Source organism: Pleurodeles waltl, chromosome 9, assembly GCF_031143425.1.
Source record: "Pleurodeles waltl isolate 20211129_DDA chromosome 9, aPleWal1.hap1.20221129, whole genome shotgun sequence".
Taxonomy (NCBI): domain Eukaryota; kingdom Metazoa; phylum Chordata; class Amphibia; order Caudata; family Salamandridae; genus Pleurodeles; species Pleurodeles waltl.
The window spans coordinates 820335919-820355717 of record NC_090448.1 but is presented as its reverse complement, the minus strand read 5'-3'; the positions used below and the strand labels follow the sequence as shown (position 1 = coordinate 820355717).

Below are 19799 nucleotides of genomic sequence, written 5' to 3'. Positions count from 1 at the left end.
GTTCCCGAATACCCTGTGTCTACGGGGGTACATTGTTCCGCTCACACTGCAGGCATCTTGGGCTCATCTCAGCTCTTCCAGAGCCTTTGTCTTCTGAGCATCTTCCTTGAGTAAGGGCTACTTCAATGAACCACCTGAACAGTTAGACACTCCTCTCTTTTGAAGCAGGGTCTAGGTAGCCCAGTACCTCCCTACATCCCTGTTGAAGTTTCCCTGGTGTTTGGTTCCGAATCCTCAAGGGGAGCTGGAGGTGGATCCCTGCACCAAGGAGCAAAATACAGGGGCAAAACAGTAGGGGATATTGACATCACCTTCATCCTTCATAAACAATTGCGGAGCACTGGTGATTCCGAAAGAGGGCACAGGAAACTAAAAATGTTTGAACTTCAAGTAGCACCTATGGGTGGGAATATGGAAATAAGCCCACTGCATGTCCAGTGCTAGCATCCAGTCTCCTTGATCCAGGGCAGACAGAAACTGTGGAAGCATAAGCATTTTTAATTTGTCCTTCTGCTGTAAGAAATGTAGAGTTCTGATGCAAAATAAAACAAGGGCCTACATCCTTTTTCAGCACTAGAAAATAAGAGAATAACCTCTAATTCAGACTTCCGAGGCTAGGTTCCTCTATATGCCTTCTTTCGTAAAAGCATCCTGAACTTCCTGCAGCAAAATTGACAAGTCTTCCTTTAAAAGCCACTCTGATGTGCATGTCAGAAAGGAACAGCAGTGCGTAGCCCTGTTGAACTATCTGCAGGACCCCCATGGGGGATGGTATGGCCAGCCAGACGTGAAGCAAGGGACTAATTCTGTCTCCCCCAAGAGTGGTCGTGTGCCACAAAAGACAACCTAAAGCACTCTGAGGCTACTGCCAGAGGGACAGAGGACTGGGAGGCTTGTTGCCCATGCGGGCATGGACGAAGTCTGCTTGATCAGAAACCACAAAGGACTGGGGTGCCCGTTGATGGGGAATAGATTGTGGTGTCAACTGTATGCAAAACCTCTGGTGAGGATTCGTAAGGGGCAAAACTTTAGGAGATACTGCCTCAAGGGTGTGGAGAGATCGAGGGAGAGTGCTGCAGCTCGGCTTTCTTTAAAGCGCTTTATGGGAAATATGCCTTCTTGCCAAATAAGGCCCTTCGAATTGCATGTCCATGAGTGATACCTGAATGTCATTCGGGAAGTATGGGGACCTCATGCGTGCATGGCTCTGGAGTATCACGCTAGTCCTGACTGCTCTGCCTAAACAGTTATCTCCAGGCTGGACCTGAAGAAATATCTGGCGACATCCTGGACATCCCGAATGATCTGCGCCAGGTTGGTATGGAATTCCTCTGGGAATGCTGGCAAGATCTCAGCAACCATGTACCAAAGTGTGTGGGAGAAGCTATCCGGGAAGCAGCTGATACTAACAGATCGAAAGGCGAGGCCAGCCTATGAAAACACGTTTCTGGATTTTCTCAATTCTCTTCGACTTTATCTGGGGAGATCATAGGGCATGAGTTAAGGTTAATCATGCTAGTGGGTGCCTGAACTACCAGGATTTCGGAGGTAGGGTGTTGTGTCAAAAAAAGAGGGTAACCTGTTCTGGAGTGCATCTTCTAGGCACGTTTTGCCTGCATCAGAGTGAACTGTGGTTGGTAACGTTCGAGATGGATTCGGTTCTGAGTCAGAGAGGCGTCCTCTGGGGTCTGCAGCAAATGGGCTGGAAAAAATGTGGCAGGAATAGGTGTGGGTCATATGTGGAGTTGGCTTCAGATTTGGAGATGAACCTAAAACAGGTTCAAGAGACACTGGTAGCACCAAGAACAGATGTGCTGGAGGTAATCCTACTAGAGACCTCCACAGATCTTGAGGGCCTGTGGCCTTGCCAGATGGAGCTGTCAGGGTGCCAAAGAAGCAAAAAAAGAGCTTCTGTAAAAGCCTCAATCCATTGAGATGTTGCCAATGGCCCAACAAATTCAAGATGGATCTGGATCTGCGGTGGGATCGGCCACTCAGTGTGTGACCAGGAACGGAATACAAGGGCACACTGATTCCCTCTAAGAAGTCTCGCGAACGAGTGGCAATGCTGGAATGCATCCTGCTTGGCCTTCTTACTTTTCTTCTTGGACCTTGATGATGACCTGTTGGGGGAGTGGCCTAGAAAGTGTGAATGTGTCAATGCTCTCTACTTTAGGAGGGTTTTAAGCAATTTCCTGTGCTGTTTGGCAATGGACAGCTTGTCTTCACAATCCCAGACCGCCTCCAGGTGCATAAGGGCAAACTTCCCGCATGGCTTGGAATCGTGGCCCAAAGCCAAACGCCAAAGACTTGCCTCGTGAAGATATATTACAGACATCTATGAAATCGAAGCAAGAAAGACTGATGTCCATATGCTTGGTTGACATTTCTATGGGACTCCGGCTGTCAATTTCAGGGCAGATCGAAGTTGATGCAGTGCCGCATAACACCACCTTAGGGCCCGCAGGAGCTATATGGGATAAAAACCTCCAGATCAAGTGTACCGTATGGTGATACTATAAAGTTTAGGACTCTGTGGTTAGAAGTATCCATTTGAAAATAACGTGTTTTTAGCTCCTCATATCACGGTTTGGTCACCTGTAAGTGCTATACATACTAGGTGCCATAATTACTCAGTTTGACAGTACTCTGTGCTGAAGAAGAGTTGGAAGGCTTGGCTAATTCTGCAGGGATTCGAACACAGCAGATGTCTTACCAGCTATAATAAACCTAGCTCACAATTCATATTTGAAACGGTCATAATTTAATAAGTGTTGGCTACATGAACAATTTTGTCAGGTAAAACAAAAAAGAAATCACAAACAGGATAAAAAATATTATACTGACCTAGTGTTACTATGAACTACAAGCAGCGGCACTAGTTAGTGCCTGTGCTAAGCGTTTTATAACTTTTCACTGATCCCCATTGACAACTCACCAACTTCACGGAGCCCTACAGTAAGGACCGAAACACTCATTATTTGAATAAATTGTTTGAGCGCTCTCTCGCGGCTGTAACAGTTAACTGCTGTCTGATTTAACGGCACTTCCAGGGCTACATCGAAAACATTTATTTTTACAAAATGAGACAGAATCAAACACCCAGTTAAAATGATCGGTTTTAACAGTCGCTGTGTTGAAACTAACGACTTCAAAGTTTTGGGAATAAAACCTCCACCTATATACCCGTACAATTGTCTGGGAGTGACGCTCCCAGCTAGCCTCATTAGGTCTGTATTTTCTAGCTCACTATACGCATTTTATGACCAATGCTACGTTTGAAATTGGAATGTAAAAGCTTTTTGTTAAAAAAAATAAAATAAAAAAAAGTTCAGCCAGAAAATACTATTTGCAACGCATATAGACACAATATAGAAACCAGCAGGGCGTGAAAATATGTTTTTGTTTTTTTTGTAACTGCGAAAAGTTCATTAAATTTGGTTTGCCGGTAACTGGCAGGAGATTGGTTTCAGCAGAAAAGCAAAATTTTCGTGACATTTTCTAGGCAAACTATCCTCCTACAGTCACAATTCATACAACGTCTTGTAATGCAATGAAGCTTAGAAAAATTTCACACAATGTGATATTTTTAAATTCCTTGGCATTATTTACATTTTACTCAGGCCTTCAGAAAGTCTGAGCAGAGAATAACAAAACAAGGTACTGATTCCTGTAAAATACCGTTGCAGATTACAATGTTTTAAAACAATTAAAGGGAATAATTTATTGACAGATGAAAAGTAAACACGTGATCACGCAACAAAAAAATGCTATCCGCCTTAATTTTAGAGTTTTGGCCCAAGATGAACTCTGAAAGGAACAAAGTAGTGACCACTGCAAACGTCCTTTAAAAAGTTAACAATTATATTGTTTTTTATTTGAAGTAAGTAACTCAAATGCTATATCTTCCAATAGAAAATGTATTATTTCAATGTTGAAAACATAAAGGTACTTTTGGCAAAACTTACCGCTTTCTTGTGCGAACCGAGAGGCCTCTAAAAATGTAACTTCGCGATCTGCATCGAGATCCTTCTTATTTCCACACAAAATAATGGCTATATTAGGGCTGGCCAGGGTCCGTGCATCTGTCAACCAATTAGTCAAAGCGTTGTATGTCTCCCGGCTTTCATACCAATACAACAACGATGACAAAAAACAAAGAAAACGAAAATAGAAATTTAAAAAATGATTTTAGTTAAAATATCGAATAAAGGTCTAACCATCGTCAGACTACAGTAACAAAGACCTTGTTTTGAGATCACAGTTGAGAAACAGTTGCTGGCTGACCCATTGGTCTAGTACCTTCTCTTAGACAAGAAACCACAGCTGCCAACATGGGGGGTATCACACATTTTATTTTTTTCATGGTGAGTATTGACCTCAAAAGGGGATTCTAAAAACTTTAAAATGGAAAGGATAGACTTTCCAAAAGATAAAAAAGAAGTTGGGGGCTATGGGACTCCCTCAGAGATATGAATTATTGCCACTTCATGAACTGCCAGAAAAACTCTTCAGGGATTTGTAACACCAACAATTTTAAGAGAAGCACATAGTTATTATCAAGAATCTAAGATTAAGGAAAGTACCACTATTATTAGTTTCACAAAAACTGGAACTGTGAAAAGCGGGGCAGCGTCACCACAAATGTAAATGGAATTTAGACTAATTTTTATGGGAGTTCGTCAATGCATGCAGTTATCTTGGTGCGATGGGTACACTTAATGCAATTTGGGACTTTCGTATCGAGAACCAATTTGAGACAGCAATGACTAGCATAAAGAGGCTTGAGAGATAAGCGACAGCAAACATACATGGAAAATTAGGCCGTCATAGCCCGATCCACACTGCAGTTGTGAGAAAACTGTGGCTGAATGACCTTGTTGTTTAATTTACACTGAGATAGACAAATTCTAAGACCTAAGGAACCAAATCAATTATAAATACCTGCTTGGGCTTCGATGTGTAAGTGAGCCGTGGCTCTGTGTGAGATGGTCTAGCCTGCTGGGTGGCCTCTTGTGAGGCACTGAAGAGCTAGAGGAGGATGGTGAACCAGGGCTGCTCGTCCCAGACCTGGGCTGCCAGAATGAGAGTGAGGGATGTTTGTTGAAGCTTCCCAACTACAAACACAAGAAGTGGGAGAGGCAGAAAAGCATAGGCAAATATTTCTGACCAGTTCATTCAGAGTACATGGCTCAAGGACCGTGGGTACCTGGAGGCAAAGTTTGGGCACTTTGATTTTGTGGTGGTGGCACAGAGGTCTACGTCAGAGAACTCCGCTGACGAAGTATGGGAGTAGAACTTCTGGGTGGAGCTCCCACTGGTAGACTTGTTGCTGCATCCTGTTTATCAGGTCTGCAAAATTATTGTCTGCACCCGGTAGGTTCTCCGCCACTGGAGAAACCCTGCGATGGAGTGCCCCATCACCAAATGTTCTGGACTAACACAGAAAACTGTGGCAAGTGAGTGCTGCCTTGCTTCTGTATGTAGAACATGGCAGTCATGTTGCGAATGAGGACTATCATGTGCTGGATTTAGCCTTGAGGGCTAGCTGGATGACTAAGAGCTCCAGGTAGCTGATGTGAAAATCAAGTTGGTGGGGCGTCCGCATTGCTCGGATGATCAAATCCTATAAGTGCCACCCCCATCCTGTGAGGAAGTGTTCGTAGTGATGGTTACCCGACAACCTGGGTCCCAAAAGGGCTGACCTTGTAACAGGATTTGCTATTCCACCAATGGAGTGAGATGAGTGCAGCCCCATATTAACACTCAATTCTCCTAGTGAGCCCATGATTGTGACCACTTTGCGGCTAGGCACTCCTGCAACGGGTGCAGGTGTAACCTGGCTCTGGAACATATGTGAATACAAGAGGCCATCATGCAGAGGATGCACATGACTGTCCTAAGCACTACTTATTTAAGGACCTAGCTGAAAAAGAGGGAGCAGTGGTTTGAAAATCGCACCCTTGAAGGGCTGGGATAGGCTTTCTTGATGACAGAGTTACATCCACCCCCAAGAAGGGCAAAATTTAAAGGGGATGGAGGTAGGACTTTGTGGTACTGGCTGTAAATCCTAGACCGTATAGCTCTATGGTGGCCTGTGGATAAGCCAAGTATTGCTGTTGGGTTGCATTCTTGATAAACCAGTCGCCTAAGTAACTGAAGACAGACACTGTTTCTTCTGAAAAGAGCAACTGACACAGCAAGACACTTTGTGAACACCTGGGGGCTCGGTTGACCCTAAAGGACATGGTGATGCAGGCCACTTGCCATGAAGTGGAGGAGCCGGCAATGTGCATAGTGTACTGGGAAGTGGTTGTTGGCATCATTCAGGTCGAAGGCAGTCATGAAGCTGACCTGGTGTAGCTGAGGGATGACATCAGAAACATCACCATGTAGAAGTGCTCCGACAGGATGTATATGTTGAAGAGTCTGAGGTCGAGTATGGGCGCGTGAGACCTGCCCTTCTAGGGAATGAGAAAGCAAAGACAATATACTCCCTTGTCCCTTGCCGCAGAAGTGGAGCGGCACAACCTCTATGGCTCATTTACAAGGAAGTTCCACCACTTTCTTTTGAAGGAGGTGCTGATGTTCTGGGGAGAGGGTCAGTTTGCAGGAAGGGATGTTTGGTGCTGTGTTTGGGACTACCAAACAGTAAATGTTGCTTATGATGTTGAGGACCCACTGGTCCGAGGTGATTTGCAAGCACTGGGACAGACATTCTGTAGTCTTGCCCAACAGGTGTTGTGTCTCCTAAGGAAACACAAGCAAGTCACTGCTTTGCAAGGGCGGCCCCTGTGGTGGGCCCGTCTCTGCCTCTAGAGGTAATGTCCTTGTAACCCTCCTCTGTGGTAGCCCGAGAGAGGGATCTGCTGCACTTGCTGTTTTTGAAAAGAGGTGGATGCCACCTCGGAGACGGTCCTAGAACCTCTGCGGCACTGAAATCAACAAAAGGATCCATGGGTCGAAGGTGTTTGTAGTGCTCCCATGGCCTTTGCAATATGAGCGTCCAACTTTTTGAGCATCTGGTTAACCTGCGGTCCAAAGAGGTGCTCTCCATCAAAGGGCAGGTTGAGGTGCTACTGGACTTCTGGTCTTAAGCAGGAACATGCATCCAGGCGGGTCAGCAAAAAAGGACACTTGAATTTACCCCGCGGGCTGCAGTGTCAGCAGCTTTAAGGGCACACCAAATATTGGTGTGGGAGATTAGCTTGTCCTCTGTCAAAAGTTCTTGTCTGCTCTTTTTGAACTGGTACTTGAGGTGCATAAGAAGCTCCCCAATATCGTTACAATGTACAGTCGTACTGGGAAAGCACACCAACAGTTGGCAATGCACCAATGGGCCACACCCTGGTTGGAACAGGTTTAACTGCTGCGTCTAGCTTCTTACTTTCCCTGTCTGGAGGTGGTGCATCACCCGTGCCCTGGGAGATGGCATGCTTGCAGGTGAACAGACAAAGGACTCTGGTGAAAGTTGTCCCCTACTGTATATTGGGTCAGAGAGGGACATCTTATATTTCCTTTACAGGCTCCTTAAAGATGTTGAGAACAGGCTTAACCATTCTCTTAAGCATGGGGAGGTACTGCATGGAGTGCTGGGTGGAAGAGATTGTCTCAAGCAAGAAACCATCCTTCGATAAATTATGCATCTCTGCCTTATAGTATGTGATCACCCTATGGAGGTCCTCACGGTAGGAGGTGGTGTCATTGTGCGGAGAAGGCTTTATGGGGTACAGGCCGGGATCAGTATCCCAAGATTAGTTGGTGCCAATCGTCCCCACAGGTTGTACAGAGGGTGTGGATCTCAGGGCATGTCTTAAGGATCACGAGGAGATCTTGGACTGTCTCCTTTAAACCCAGAATGTGGTCACCCCTGTGCAGAGTGAAATGATGGGACAGCAAATTGTGGGGTGGAGAGAGGGAGAAGAAGGCAAAGAGGGAGTAGTGGAAAGGTGAGCTGGAGGTAGACCAGGCAGAGTAGGTGGTGGTTAATCACAACGCTGTAGGATCTTAGGCACAGGCTCCACTGGTTGGTTGAAGGCCTCCTCAAAGGTCAGGTTCCTTGTTGGAGGAGCAGAGTCTTTGCTTTTGGAGAAGGCTGAGCGAAGATCTGACTAGTCTGGGGTTTGGATGACAATCTTCTGGTGGCAGGAGTCAAGCTCATCCTGAGGCGTTGGAAGATGGGCTGATCTCGATCTCCAGAGGCAGAGAAGGATGGCACTTTGGGTGGAGTGTTTCAGCACCAAATATGGTTGTTTGGGCTGGTGGCACTGAGGTGGATTTCAGCTCCGAGGATCTCGAGTCTGAAGAGGGCCTCGAGGATGTCTTTGAAGCTGGCGCCAAAAGGGCAGTCAGAGCCGAAATGCATGGTTTTGGTATGTGCTTCTACACTGGGTGGGCGCTGGGTCCGAAGTGTGGTGTCGACCATTGCTTTCCGACAGTGGTGGACCTGAAACCTCTTGACAGGCTTTTGGGCTTGAAGCTCAACTCCCTTGTGGGCGAAGCATGGCCTCTGCTCAGTGCTGGGAATGTAGATGGGGGTGCGTGGTTTTATTCACTGCTGCCATCTTTGGTGAATGATGTTGGGGAGACAGCAGCTCACTGACTTCAGAGCAGGGGGTTCTCTTCTAGCATTTACTGCAGAGATTGAGAGTACTGTTGCTCTGTTGTTGTGCCATGGAGACGCATGTGAGGTGTCAAGCCGGAGGTTAGTACAAGGCTTTTTTATTACGTAAGGCAAGCAGCACAGGAGGCATTGCTGAGCTCCAGAGATAGACAGAGGTTGCATACCTGATGGAGGTCTGCCTATGGATATTTGGTGCAACACTTCTGGTAGTTCCGAATATAACCCTTTCCATTATTAGACAATATTGGACATCGAACTGTAGAGAAGGCACCAAAGTGGGCATGGTGAAGTCTTGGTCATGCAACTGGACGAGGGTAAGCAATATTTTGAGACAAAGAGAAGACCAGACAATTGTTTACACTGACGAATCTAGAGGATCTGAACGAGCCTGATGACACCACCACGAGACATCAACCTGGAGCTCAATGAGAACAAGTCGGACTACAATGGCGTTTGCTCTGTCGCGGCATCTCTGATCGGGAGTTCGCCATTAATCACACTGTAACATTTAGCAAGCATCCACACCGGGGTAATACAGCTACTTATTGCTAGTCAAGTTTTCTGCATGAGTATTTTATTTTTATTTTTAAATCAAACACCCTGGTGTTTTTTCTACATGAGGATACCTTCTGTTCCCTTTAGTGCAGCAGTCCTTACAAGACAGACCTTATTATTTTGGAGCCCTATCAAAATGGCAACCATCCACCAGGTTTATTTCTGTACTGATGACACCCTGGCATCCATGAATGGGTCGAAACGCCATTGACATTTGTAAAGACAGACCTCTGTGTCTTTCATCTCACATAGAAGCAATCCTGTATGGACATTTGCATTACAAAACATTTTTCTGGCTAAAACTGTGCCTCAATATACCAATCATTTCATATTATTGCATACTTCTTTTTTGCTTTTGGTTCATTTCACTTGGGGTGCATTTATCACCAGCTTACTGCCCTAGCACTTAAAAAATATTTCACTTATGAATAAAAACACGTTTCATGTCAACTACAAGTAGTGGTTGTTTTGCCAATTATGGATTCATGACTTACAAATTGAATATGGTCTTGGTGGAATATCTTAGATTGAATCTATGCAGGACTTTCTGCTTTACTATATTTACACATTAGAAATGAGTTTCACGTGAACAGTGTTTTTGACATAGCAGGAAAAACAGCCTAACAATGGAGCAGATGTCCATGTGCATAACCAGCAATAGGTGGAGTCACTGAACCTTGTGACTCCAAGACTTCTTCAAAGAAAAACATTTGGTACACGTTCCAGCCCAACACTAGATGGCAGGCATATGCACAGCATTTGTGTTTACAGCTACACATGCCACAAACGTAGCTTTTTTTCCAGACTACTGAAAATCCGAGACAACCCTGCTCTTCTGTCATTGGCCAGATAAGATTCCTTTCTCCCACTCTTCTTGAACAATTTCTTTGGATTTAAGCTTGACAAAAATAAAATACCTATACGCATGTCCTATAGCAATAGGATCCAATAGCAACACTTTACCAAGTCAAAGACTGCCCCTGGGCACCAAAAAAATTAAATCTTCAATTATATACCAATGCCATCAAACACTATCTTTACATGAGGCTCTTAACTTTTCTTCTCTTTGTCATAAAACGTTGTGGACAAAATCTGCTTTCTTTCAGAACCATTTTTATTTTAAAAATAAACAACTTTTCCCAAATTCAGGATAACATTCCCTTGTTGTCTCGTGCAACGAGACTGGGTTATGTTTCACGATATCCTCAGCAAGAATGCTTTGAATGTCTGCACAGAAAAGTTCTGAATCTCTTTTATGAAGGTTTACAGCAAGAGGATCAACAAGGGAAGGAAGTTTAGTACAAAATTCTTTAGGAAGAAAATGGCTGCCATGTACAAAGGTGAAAAAACATTTTTAATGGCAAGTATGAAAAATGCAGCAGAAATGCTTTATAACCTTGTTAGCACATAGCTTCTTTTGTAAAATCTCTGTGGCCTTAAATGGGGCTTTGGAAAGCAAAAGGTTATGATACTAAAATACCCAACAAAAACAAAGATTGTAAAGGCATCAAAAATAATTGCATTATTACTCGGTCACAAGACCCTCGCCACCCTACAAAGTATGGCAATAGTAACCCACCTGGTTATGTCGTAAACGAGGAGTGCCCCTGCAGCACCGCGGTAATAGCTCCGGGTGACTGATCTAGTGGAAAAATGATACATATTAGTGCAACTAGGACAATGCAAAGATGTTGGAGAAAAGCTTAGGTAAAATCTAAAATCTCTCCCTCTCACGCATTTAGATAAAACAATACATTTATTGGGCTATCCAAAATGTAGTTTCTTTTTCGACACAGTTCTTGTGAAAGTGTGTCCTGGGTTACTCATGTTGAAAAAACACAAATAATACATCAATATTTTAGAAACATGGTGTAAGCCTTAGGGACTTTATGTCCCGGAGTAGAATTCACCTGGAGAAAACTAGTTTAGATTGGAAATTTAATTGGATGGGAGAAGCTCTATTGTACACTTTAAACACCAAACACCTTTCAGCAGGCTCTTTCGAACAATACAGCTCCATGTTCGTTTGAACTGTACTCTGCAACAGAAGTCCGAGGTAAAGCTCCCAGACCTTCACAGAGCGTCCTGAACAATGACGGACCTTCCGCGGGGGGAGGTGTGACCTCAATGCTCCCATAATTTATTAGTGTAACTAACATCAAATAAACCCAGGCTCAAAATCGGACGTAGTATGACGACATCACCAGGCATCAAGAAACCTCTGAACTCCAGTCCAGCATAAACTTCAGGTCACGCCCGTATGGACACCGCTTGTCATCTGCTTGGACAAAGACGCCAAACAAAAGAGGAGCAAAATGTGGATTTTGAAGATATTTTCTCTGCTTCGGTTGTTGTAAAACAATTTTTATTTCAAAGACCAATCTGGTTCTTAAAAAACCAAAGCAAAGTCAAATAACACTGGTTTATTTTTTAAAGTGTCTGACTTCATCAAGCAAGTTCTGAAATAGTTAAACTTGCAAATGCCCTAGAAGTTTAAGTAAAAATCTGGTTCTGCCGTTGCACCACTACCAGTACTCAGCTTTCTCAAACCTGATTCCTCATCGCATCTTTAAATCACCAACAATGGTAAGGTCAATCCGTGGAAGTAATGAGCGCAAAACTGTTGAGCGCTCTCGACTCCAAACTCGGTGCTGAACATTATTACCTTGAATAAAATAATCCCTGACAACTGAACATTTCAAGGCAGTTGTCGACTAAATTCGTGTTGAGCTGCTTTCAAAACGTGTGAAGTATTTACTACCCCTCAAGTTTTGATCACTTGCTTTAATATCCCAGACGCTTAGACAGTTTTATTGTTTCGCAGCCTCTCATTAATGGCGAAATTACCAAAAAGGGAACAGTTCTAAGCCACACAATGAATACCGTTCTAGTGCGAGGACATGACTGTTCATCAATATTTGAGAACAAAAGAAACAAATACATCAGACACAGAATTAATTAATTTGTCTGACATTTTCACCTTTTGATCCTTAGGAGATTTTTTTAAATTGCTATCCTGCATTTTTATTCCTTTCCCAGTCGTGTGTGGCAAATCTATATGCAATTGTCATGTTGCATACAATAAAGGCCTGGCTGTATGCTAACATGATTAAACTTTGTGCATTAAAATGAATGGCTATTATGAAACAAGTACAGAGCCTAGATGGACAAGCTACTTACCTTCGGCAGTGCCTTATCTGGTAAAGACTTTATCTAGCTGCAAATTCCTTACAATTATCTCCAGAGCTCAGAATGGATCCAGAAATGTTTTATAAGCAGTACCCCTGTGCACCAGTAAGTGGCGTCATTCGGTGTCTGCTCAGTGTCGCCAGTGTTGGAAGTGACGTGCACGGTGCCTATCAAGGCGCCATACCCCAGTACGCTGATGTCTGTTTCTTTTTACACTTGCCATGACAGAGCACGGAGCCACAAGGAACAATGACCACTGGTGTGGAAAACTAGGGCACTGAAAGGGGAAACAAAGTCAGTCTCTAGAGATCGGGTCACAGAGCAGGGAGGATGGGTGGGCTGGTAAGGAATCTGCGGCTAGAGAGACTCTACTAGATAGGGTATTACCGAAGGTAAGTAACTTGTTCATCTGACAGACTTCTAGCTGCAGATTCCTTATAAAAAAAAGACCTGTAGGACAGAATGCACAAAGTGACCATCCTGATGGACCATACTGTCCAGGCAGTAGTACTTGCAGAGAAGCCCACACTGCTGTTCGGCAGATGTCCTGGACCAGAACTCCATGTGCTAACGAGGTGGTCCCACCCTTGGCTCTAGTGAAATGAGCATGCAAGCTCTCAGGGAGTTGCCTCTTGGCTAGTGTGCAGCAGATTTTAATGCAAGGCACAATCCCTCAGAAGATGTGTCCGTTTCTACACAGCTTTCACTTTCTGTGCTAGGACGTATCTCAAAGAGTTGGTCGCCCACCCGGAAGTCTTTTGTGCAGTCAAGGTAGAGCGACAACACTCTTTTTGGGTCAAGCTGTTGGAGTCACTTTCTTCTTCAGAGGGATGTGGAGAATACAAGGTAGGCAGGGTGATCAGCTGGCCTACATGAAAGGAAGTGACGACTTTTGGCAGAAAGAAAGGTCTAGTGCGAAGAACCAGCGTTGTCTGAAAAGATGGTTAAGTAAGGAGGATTAGTTGACAAAACGTAGAGCTCACTGACCCAATGGGTAGACATATCACCACTAGGAGGGCCGTCTTAATGGTAAGGAACCTGAGAGGACAGTTATGTAGAGGCTCAAAAGGAGGACACATCAGAAATGTAAGCATGAGACTGAGGTCCCACTTAGGTATGAAACAGTCAAGGTAGAAAAATATTTTGAAAACCTTTCGAAAAACATATTTACAACATGGGATATGAAGAGGGATAACTGATCTGGCAACCGCAGAAAGGCCACAATGGCAGAAAGATAGCCCTTTAAGGTGCCCAACGCAGAGCTCTGCTGGGCAAGAGAAAAAAATAAACAGAAGGACCTGAGAAAAGGGAGCAAAAAGAGGGTCAACTTGCTTTTCTGCACACCATGCCCCAAACTTGTCACAGTAGCAGGCATATACCATCTTGGTAGAGTGTCACCTGGCTGTCAAGATAACATTACAGATATCGAGCAGAACGTTGAAAACGGTCAACTGTCGCTGCTCAATTCCACGCATAAATGCGGAGAGTTGTCAATTTTGGGTGGAGAACCCTCACCTGCTGTGCAACAGAAGATCTTGCCGAAGGGGCAGCCTGATCGAAAGATCGATGGCCATGCTCAACAGTTCAGTACATCTAACTCTGAGCCCATGCCAAAGTCAGTCACAAGGATGACTTTAGTCCAGTTGCTCCTGATCTTCTTGAGAACTCTGGGCAGGAGTGGTATGGGCGGAAAGGCGTACAGGAGGCCTGAGCTAAGCTCAACACTAGAAGTATCTCAGAGAGAGAGAGAGCCACCATGGAAACTTCAGTGTGCCAAACTGATGACATTGTGTATTTTCAGCAGTGGCAAACAGATCTTGCCTTCCCACTGCTGAAAGAGACCTTGCCTCATCTCAGGATGGAGACGCCATCTGTGATCCACTAGGCATTTCCAACTGAGTTAGTCTGCATTGGCGTTCTGAGAGCCCGTCAGGTGCTGAACCACCAGGGATATGCCCTGATGTTCCAGCCATGTCCAGAGGTGCACTGCCACTTCACGAAGGGCCCACAACCCCCACCCCACCTTGCTTGTTGCAGTACCAACTGTGGTATTGTTGTCTCCGAATGTCTGTGCTAGTCTTCCCTTGATGGAGCGTGTAAAGTTTTTCAATGCCAGTAGGATCACCTGGAGCTCCAGCACGTTGATGTAGATTCCACCAGAGACCATAGGTGTCTGATCTCCTCCTCCCCAAGATGACTGCCTCATCCCAGGAGAGAGACATCTGACACCACTGTCAGATCTGGTTGGGGAAGGGTGAGGAGGTCTGTTGATGACCCAATCGTGGTTCGTTAACCACCACTGCAGAACTTTTGCAGTTCCCTACAAGATCTGGGGAAAGACTGGTACTGCTGATCTCTGCAGATGAGTTACAACCACCGCCATCACCTTAGTGAACACTGCAGTGGTTCTGACAAGGCCAAATGGAGCACAGCAAAATGAAAGTACTTGTGGCCCACAGTGAACCACAGGTAACACCTGTGGACAGGCGAGCTGGGAATGTGGAAATATGTACCCTGTAAGTCTAACGCCACCATCCAGTTTCCCGGATAAAGGGCAGACAGGGATTGAGCAAGCATGAGCATTCTGAATTTCTCATCTTGAGGAAGAAATTAAGAGGGTGCAGGTCTAGGATAGGGCGAAGGCCTTAGTTCTTTGTGGGAACAAGAAAGTAGTAGGAATAACAATCACAACCTACTTCTGGTGTCAATACCCACTCTATGGCTCCCTTTGCAAAGAGAGGCGCTACTTTCTGCCAGAGGAAGGAGAAATACTCTTCTGTTAGCCTATAGCAAGTGGGTGGCATGGGTGGAGGAGTAGTCGGGGAGGCAGTAGCCCCTTCGGACAATCTGGAGAACCCAGCGGTCTGATGTTAGTGGCCCCCAGTGGTGCAGTTGATGACATAGCCTGCCTCCCACGATGGCTAGAGTGCGAACTAAAGAGGTTTGAAAGCTGCCAATGGGGCTAGTGGAATGGCCCGACCTCTGGCTCACTGACCCATCGGGCTTGGGAGTACTACATCCTTTGCCACGCAGAGGTTGGGAAGCTTGCGTACTGTGGTGATTGGTTGGGTAAAGACAGGACTGGAAGCTCCTTACCTGGCCACGAAAGGTGGACTGGGATAGGAGGGGGCCATCGAAAGGCCCAAGGACCTAGACGTAGCTCTGCTATCCTTGAAGTGTTCAAGCACCAAGTCTGCCTTGTCCCCAAAGAGAATGGAGCAATCAATCAAAGGGCATTTCCATAAGCAAGGATTGCAAATCTCCTGAAAAGCCAGTCAGTCTCAGCCAGGCGTGGTGTCGTAAGCCATTAATGATGCAACTGCTCTGCTTAGTGAGTTGGTCGTGTCCAGCCCACATCCGATTGTGCTCTTGGCTGAATCTCTCCCACCTGCCATAGCTTGGGAAAGAATGGCCTGGGCCTCCTCCGGGACAATGGGGAGTACCTGCACAACTGAATACCACAGTGCATGGAGTAACAGTCCAAAAAGCATGCAGTATTCACAGACTGCAGTGCCAGGCTGGTTGAATAAAAAATGTTCTTGCCTAAGGTGTCCAACGTCTTGGATTCCCTATCTGGTGGGGTTCTAGGGAATGTACCAGGTTATACAAGGGAACTGGAGGCTTGGACCACCAAGCTCTCCGGGGTGGGGTGTTGCTTGTGGAAATTGGGATTCCCCTGGGCAAGACAATGGCCAAGGGCAATTGTTCTGTTCACAGCAGCCCCTGTGATCGGCTTGGACTAGGTCCTAAGCAGGACTTCTTTAAGGCTTCTTTAAATGGGAGAAGCAGCTCCGAGTGGGTAACTCCCGGCTGAAGTACTTCTGTCAAGAGGTTAATCTTGACTACCACTGAGAGCAGGTTAAGGTCAGGGACCTCGGCCGCCCTTCACATCACCATAGCAAAAGAAGCTCCCTCCTCTGTTGGTGTGGTAGGAGGAAAGACCATGCCTTTATCTGGGGAGGTGTCCAGTCCAATGATATCTGCCAATTCCTCACACCAATCCATGTTAAGGACTAGTGGCTGGTATTCATCAGGGTCCAGTGGCCCCTCCCAATCTTCCCTAAGTCCTAGCCTGTAGGAACAGGGCTCAGGCTCTGGTCTAGAGGGTAAGGCTCAAGTCAGTGCTGGATTCTGTGCTGGGCAACGCCCCTCCGGCTTTGTGTGGAAGTTGGGGATGAGAATGGGGACAGAGCTGGGAGTGTTGACAATAGGTCTGGCATCGAGGAAGGTCAAGGTGGTACGACCGGCACCGGTCCAGATCCACCCATGGATTCAATCGGCCTGACTGGTGCTGGGCGCAGACCCACCAGACGGGAACCAGTAGAGGACCCTCCAGAATCCGTAGGGGCGAAAGGACACCAGCAGTGACGAGCTGCCCAAATATGAGGTGCATGGTGTGACAATGCCAAAGACAACACGTGGAGCCACTTACTGATGCGCAGTTCTCAGGGTTTAGGGGTGGAAATGCAGATTCCGTTGTGCAAATTGGGGAGGGCTTAGGTGAGGCTTAGTCTTTTGTCTTCCTAGATCACATTTTTAGCTAAGCTGATGCAGAAATATCACACCTGTATTACACTGTTGTGGGTTCTCCGGGCCAGAAACTAACCTGCTGTGAGGGGCACAACTAAATAAAGGTTGTGTCTGAAGGGCAACCTGGAATAGACTTGTGAAAGGAGGCACACCCCAAAACAGATCTGCTGCATGAGACAATAGATGCATTTGCAGCGCGAGTGAGGTAAAAGTTCTGTTTTTATACAACTATACACAGATATTAGAGAAACAGAAATCCACAAGGTAGTTTTACACTTCTCCCTGCAAGTTCCAAACAACAGTTTTCTGCTTTATTCCTAAGTTCCCAGGCTGAAATCCGAATTTGAAACACTATATAAACACACACTCACACGCATGCAGATAAAGCAGCCATTACATGACAGCATATTATGTAAAATTCGTACAAAGATGCTGTTTAACAGACAGCTATGACTTAGAAGTCTGATAGGACAGGATTGTGTGGTGAAATGTTAGGAGCTTATTTTACCTTTGCCTACTTTGTATAATTACTTCTTAGTTATCTATAATATTTACAATAATTCTAATGACTTACACCTGTAGACAAATAGTAGGCAATAAATAATCATATAGTGAGAAATAGCAATTACTGTGTGTGCAGACTGATTTAGGGTTTCTCGGTTTGGGAATGGACTCGGTTTACAACTGCAGCTGAGATATTTAGAAACAGGACTGCCTGACTCTCAACACTCCTGCTATCACTTCATAAATGTAGGAAAGAAAATGACAGACAACTGCTGGTTCTCATTTTCTCTGATCAGGAAACAGTTTCTTTTTGCGGTTTTTGCAGGGAACTGCCAGATGTGAACCCAATAATATGGGGGAAACATGATATTTCAGCTAATATATATATATACGGAAAATGTCACTTACCCAGTGTACATCTGTACGTGGCATGAGACGCTGCAGATTCACATGCGGTGCATTATCCTTCCATCTAGTGTTGGGCTCGGAGTGTTACAAGTTGTTTTTCTTCGAAGAAGTCTTTTCGAGTCACGAGACTGAGGGACTCCTCCCTTTCGGCTCCATTGCGCATGGGCTTCGACTCCATCTTAGATTGTTTTCCCCGCAGAGGGTGAGGTAGGGGTTGTGTATATAGTGAAAGTGCCCATACAATGGAGTGAGTATGTATGTACATAATGTGTCTAAAAATAGTATATATTTACAAATTTACAAATGTACAAGTTTCATCAACTTATAACGGCTACAGGCTCCCGGGGAGGTGGGAGGGCGCATGTGAATCTGCAGCGTCTCATGCCACGAACAGATGTACACTGGGTGAGTGACATTTTCCGTTCGATGGCATGTGTAGCTGCAAATACACAAGCTGTGCATAGACTAGTAAGCAGTTACCTCCCCAAAAGCGGTGGCTAGCCTGTAGGATTTGAAGTTTTCTGAAATAATGTTCGTAATACTGCCTGTTTTACTGTGGCTTGTTGTGTTGTTAACACATCTACACGGTAATGTTTTGTGAATGCATGAGGCGTAGACCATGTGGCTGCCTTACAGATTTCTGTCATAGGTATATTTCCTAAAAAGGCCATTGTGGCGCCTTTCTTTCTAGTGGAGTGCGCCTTTGGCGTAATAGGCAGATCTCTTTTTGCTTTAATATAGCAGGTCTGAATACATTTCACTATCCATCTGGCAATGCCTTGTTTGGATATTGGATTTCCTGCATGAGGTTTTTGGAAGGCTACAAACAATTGTTTTGTCTTGCGAAATTGTTTTGTTCTATCAATGTAATACATTAGTGCTCCTTTGATGTCTAACGTATGTAAGGCTCTTTCGGCTACTGAGTCTAGTTGTGGAAAAAAGACTGGGAGTTCCACTGTTTGGTTTAGTTGGAACGATGATATAACGTTTGGTAAGAATTTGGGATTTGTACGGAGAACCACTTTATGTTTGTGTATTTGTACAAAGGGTTCTTGTATAGTAAATGCTTGTATTTCACTTACTCTTCTAAGAGATGTGATAGCTATTAGGAAGGCTAATTTCCAGGTTAAGTATTGCATCTCACAAGAGTGCATGGGTTCAAATGGTGGACCCATGAGTCGTGTTAATACAATATTGAGGTTCCATGAGGGAACTGGTGGTGTTTTCGGGGTATGATTCTTTTTAAACCCTCCATAAATGCTTTGATGACTGGGATTCTAAAGAGTCATGTTGAATGTGTAATCTGCAGATAGGCATATATTGCTGTGAGATGTATTTTAATGGAAGAAAAAGCTAGATTAGATTTTTCTAAGTGTAATAAGTAGCTTACAATGTTTTTTGCGGAAGCATGTAGTGGTTGAATTTGACTATTATGGCAGTAATAGACAAATCTTTTCCATTTATTTGCGTAACAATGTCTTGTAGTAGGTTTTCTAGCTTGTTTAATGACCTCTATACATTCTTGTGTAAGGTCTAAGTGTCTAAATTCTAAGACTTCAGGAGCCAGATTGCTAGACTGAGCGATGCTGGATTGTGATCTGTTGTTTGTGTTGCGCTAACAGATCTGGTCTGTTTGGTAGTTTGATATGAGGTACTACTGACAGATCCAGAAGTGTTGTATACCATGGTTGGCGAGCCCAGGTTGGTGCTATTAGTATTAGTTTGAGTTTGTTATGACTCAATTTGTTTACCAGATCCGGAAGGAGTGGGAGGGGGGAAAAGCATAAGCAAATATCCCTGACCAACTCATCCATAACGCATTGCCCTTGGAGTGAGGGTGTGGATACCTGGACACGAAGTTTTGGCATTTTGTGTTTTCTTTTGTTGCAAATAGGTCTATTTGTGGTGTTCCCCAGCTTCGAAAGTAAGTTTGTAGTATGCGGGGATGAATTTCCCATTTGTGTGTTTGTTGGTGATCTCGACTGAGATT

The 19799-nt window shown here is 44.9% G+C and overlaps 1 protein-coding gene across 1 annotated transcript in view; it reads right to left on the bottom strand.

Annotated features, from left to right (window-relative positions):
- RAB4B (RAB4B, member RAS oncogene family) overlaps positions 1 to 19799 on the bottom strand; it is a 152130-nt gene that overhangs the window by 36801 nt on the left and 95530 nt on the right. The window contains exons 4-5 of the mRNA XM_069208109.1: positions 10758 to 10820; positions 3969 to 4123 (exon numbers count right to left, since the gene is read on the bottom strand). Coding sequence (XP_069064210.1) covers positions 3969 to 4123; positions 10758 to 10820 — 218 coding nt within the window. The remainder of the gene's footprint in view (positions 1 to 3968; positions 4124 to 10757; positions 10821 to 19799) is intronic.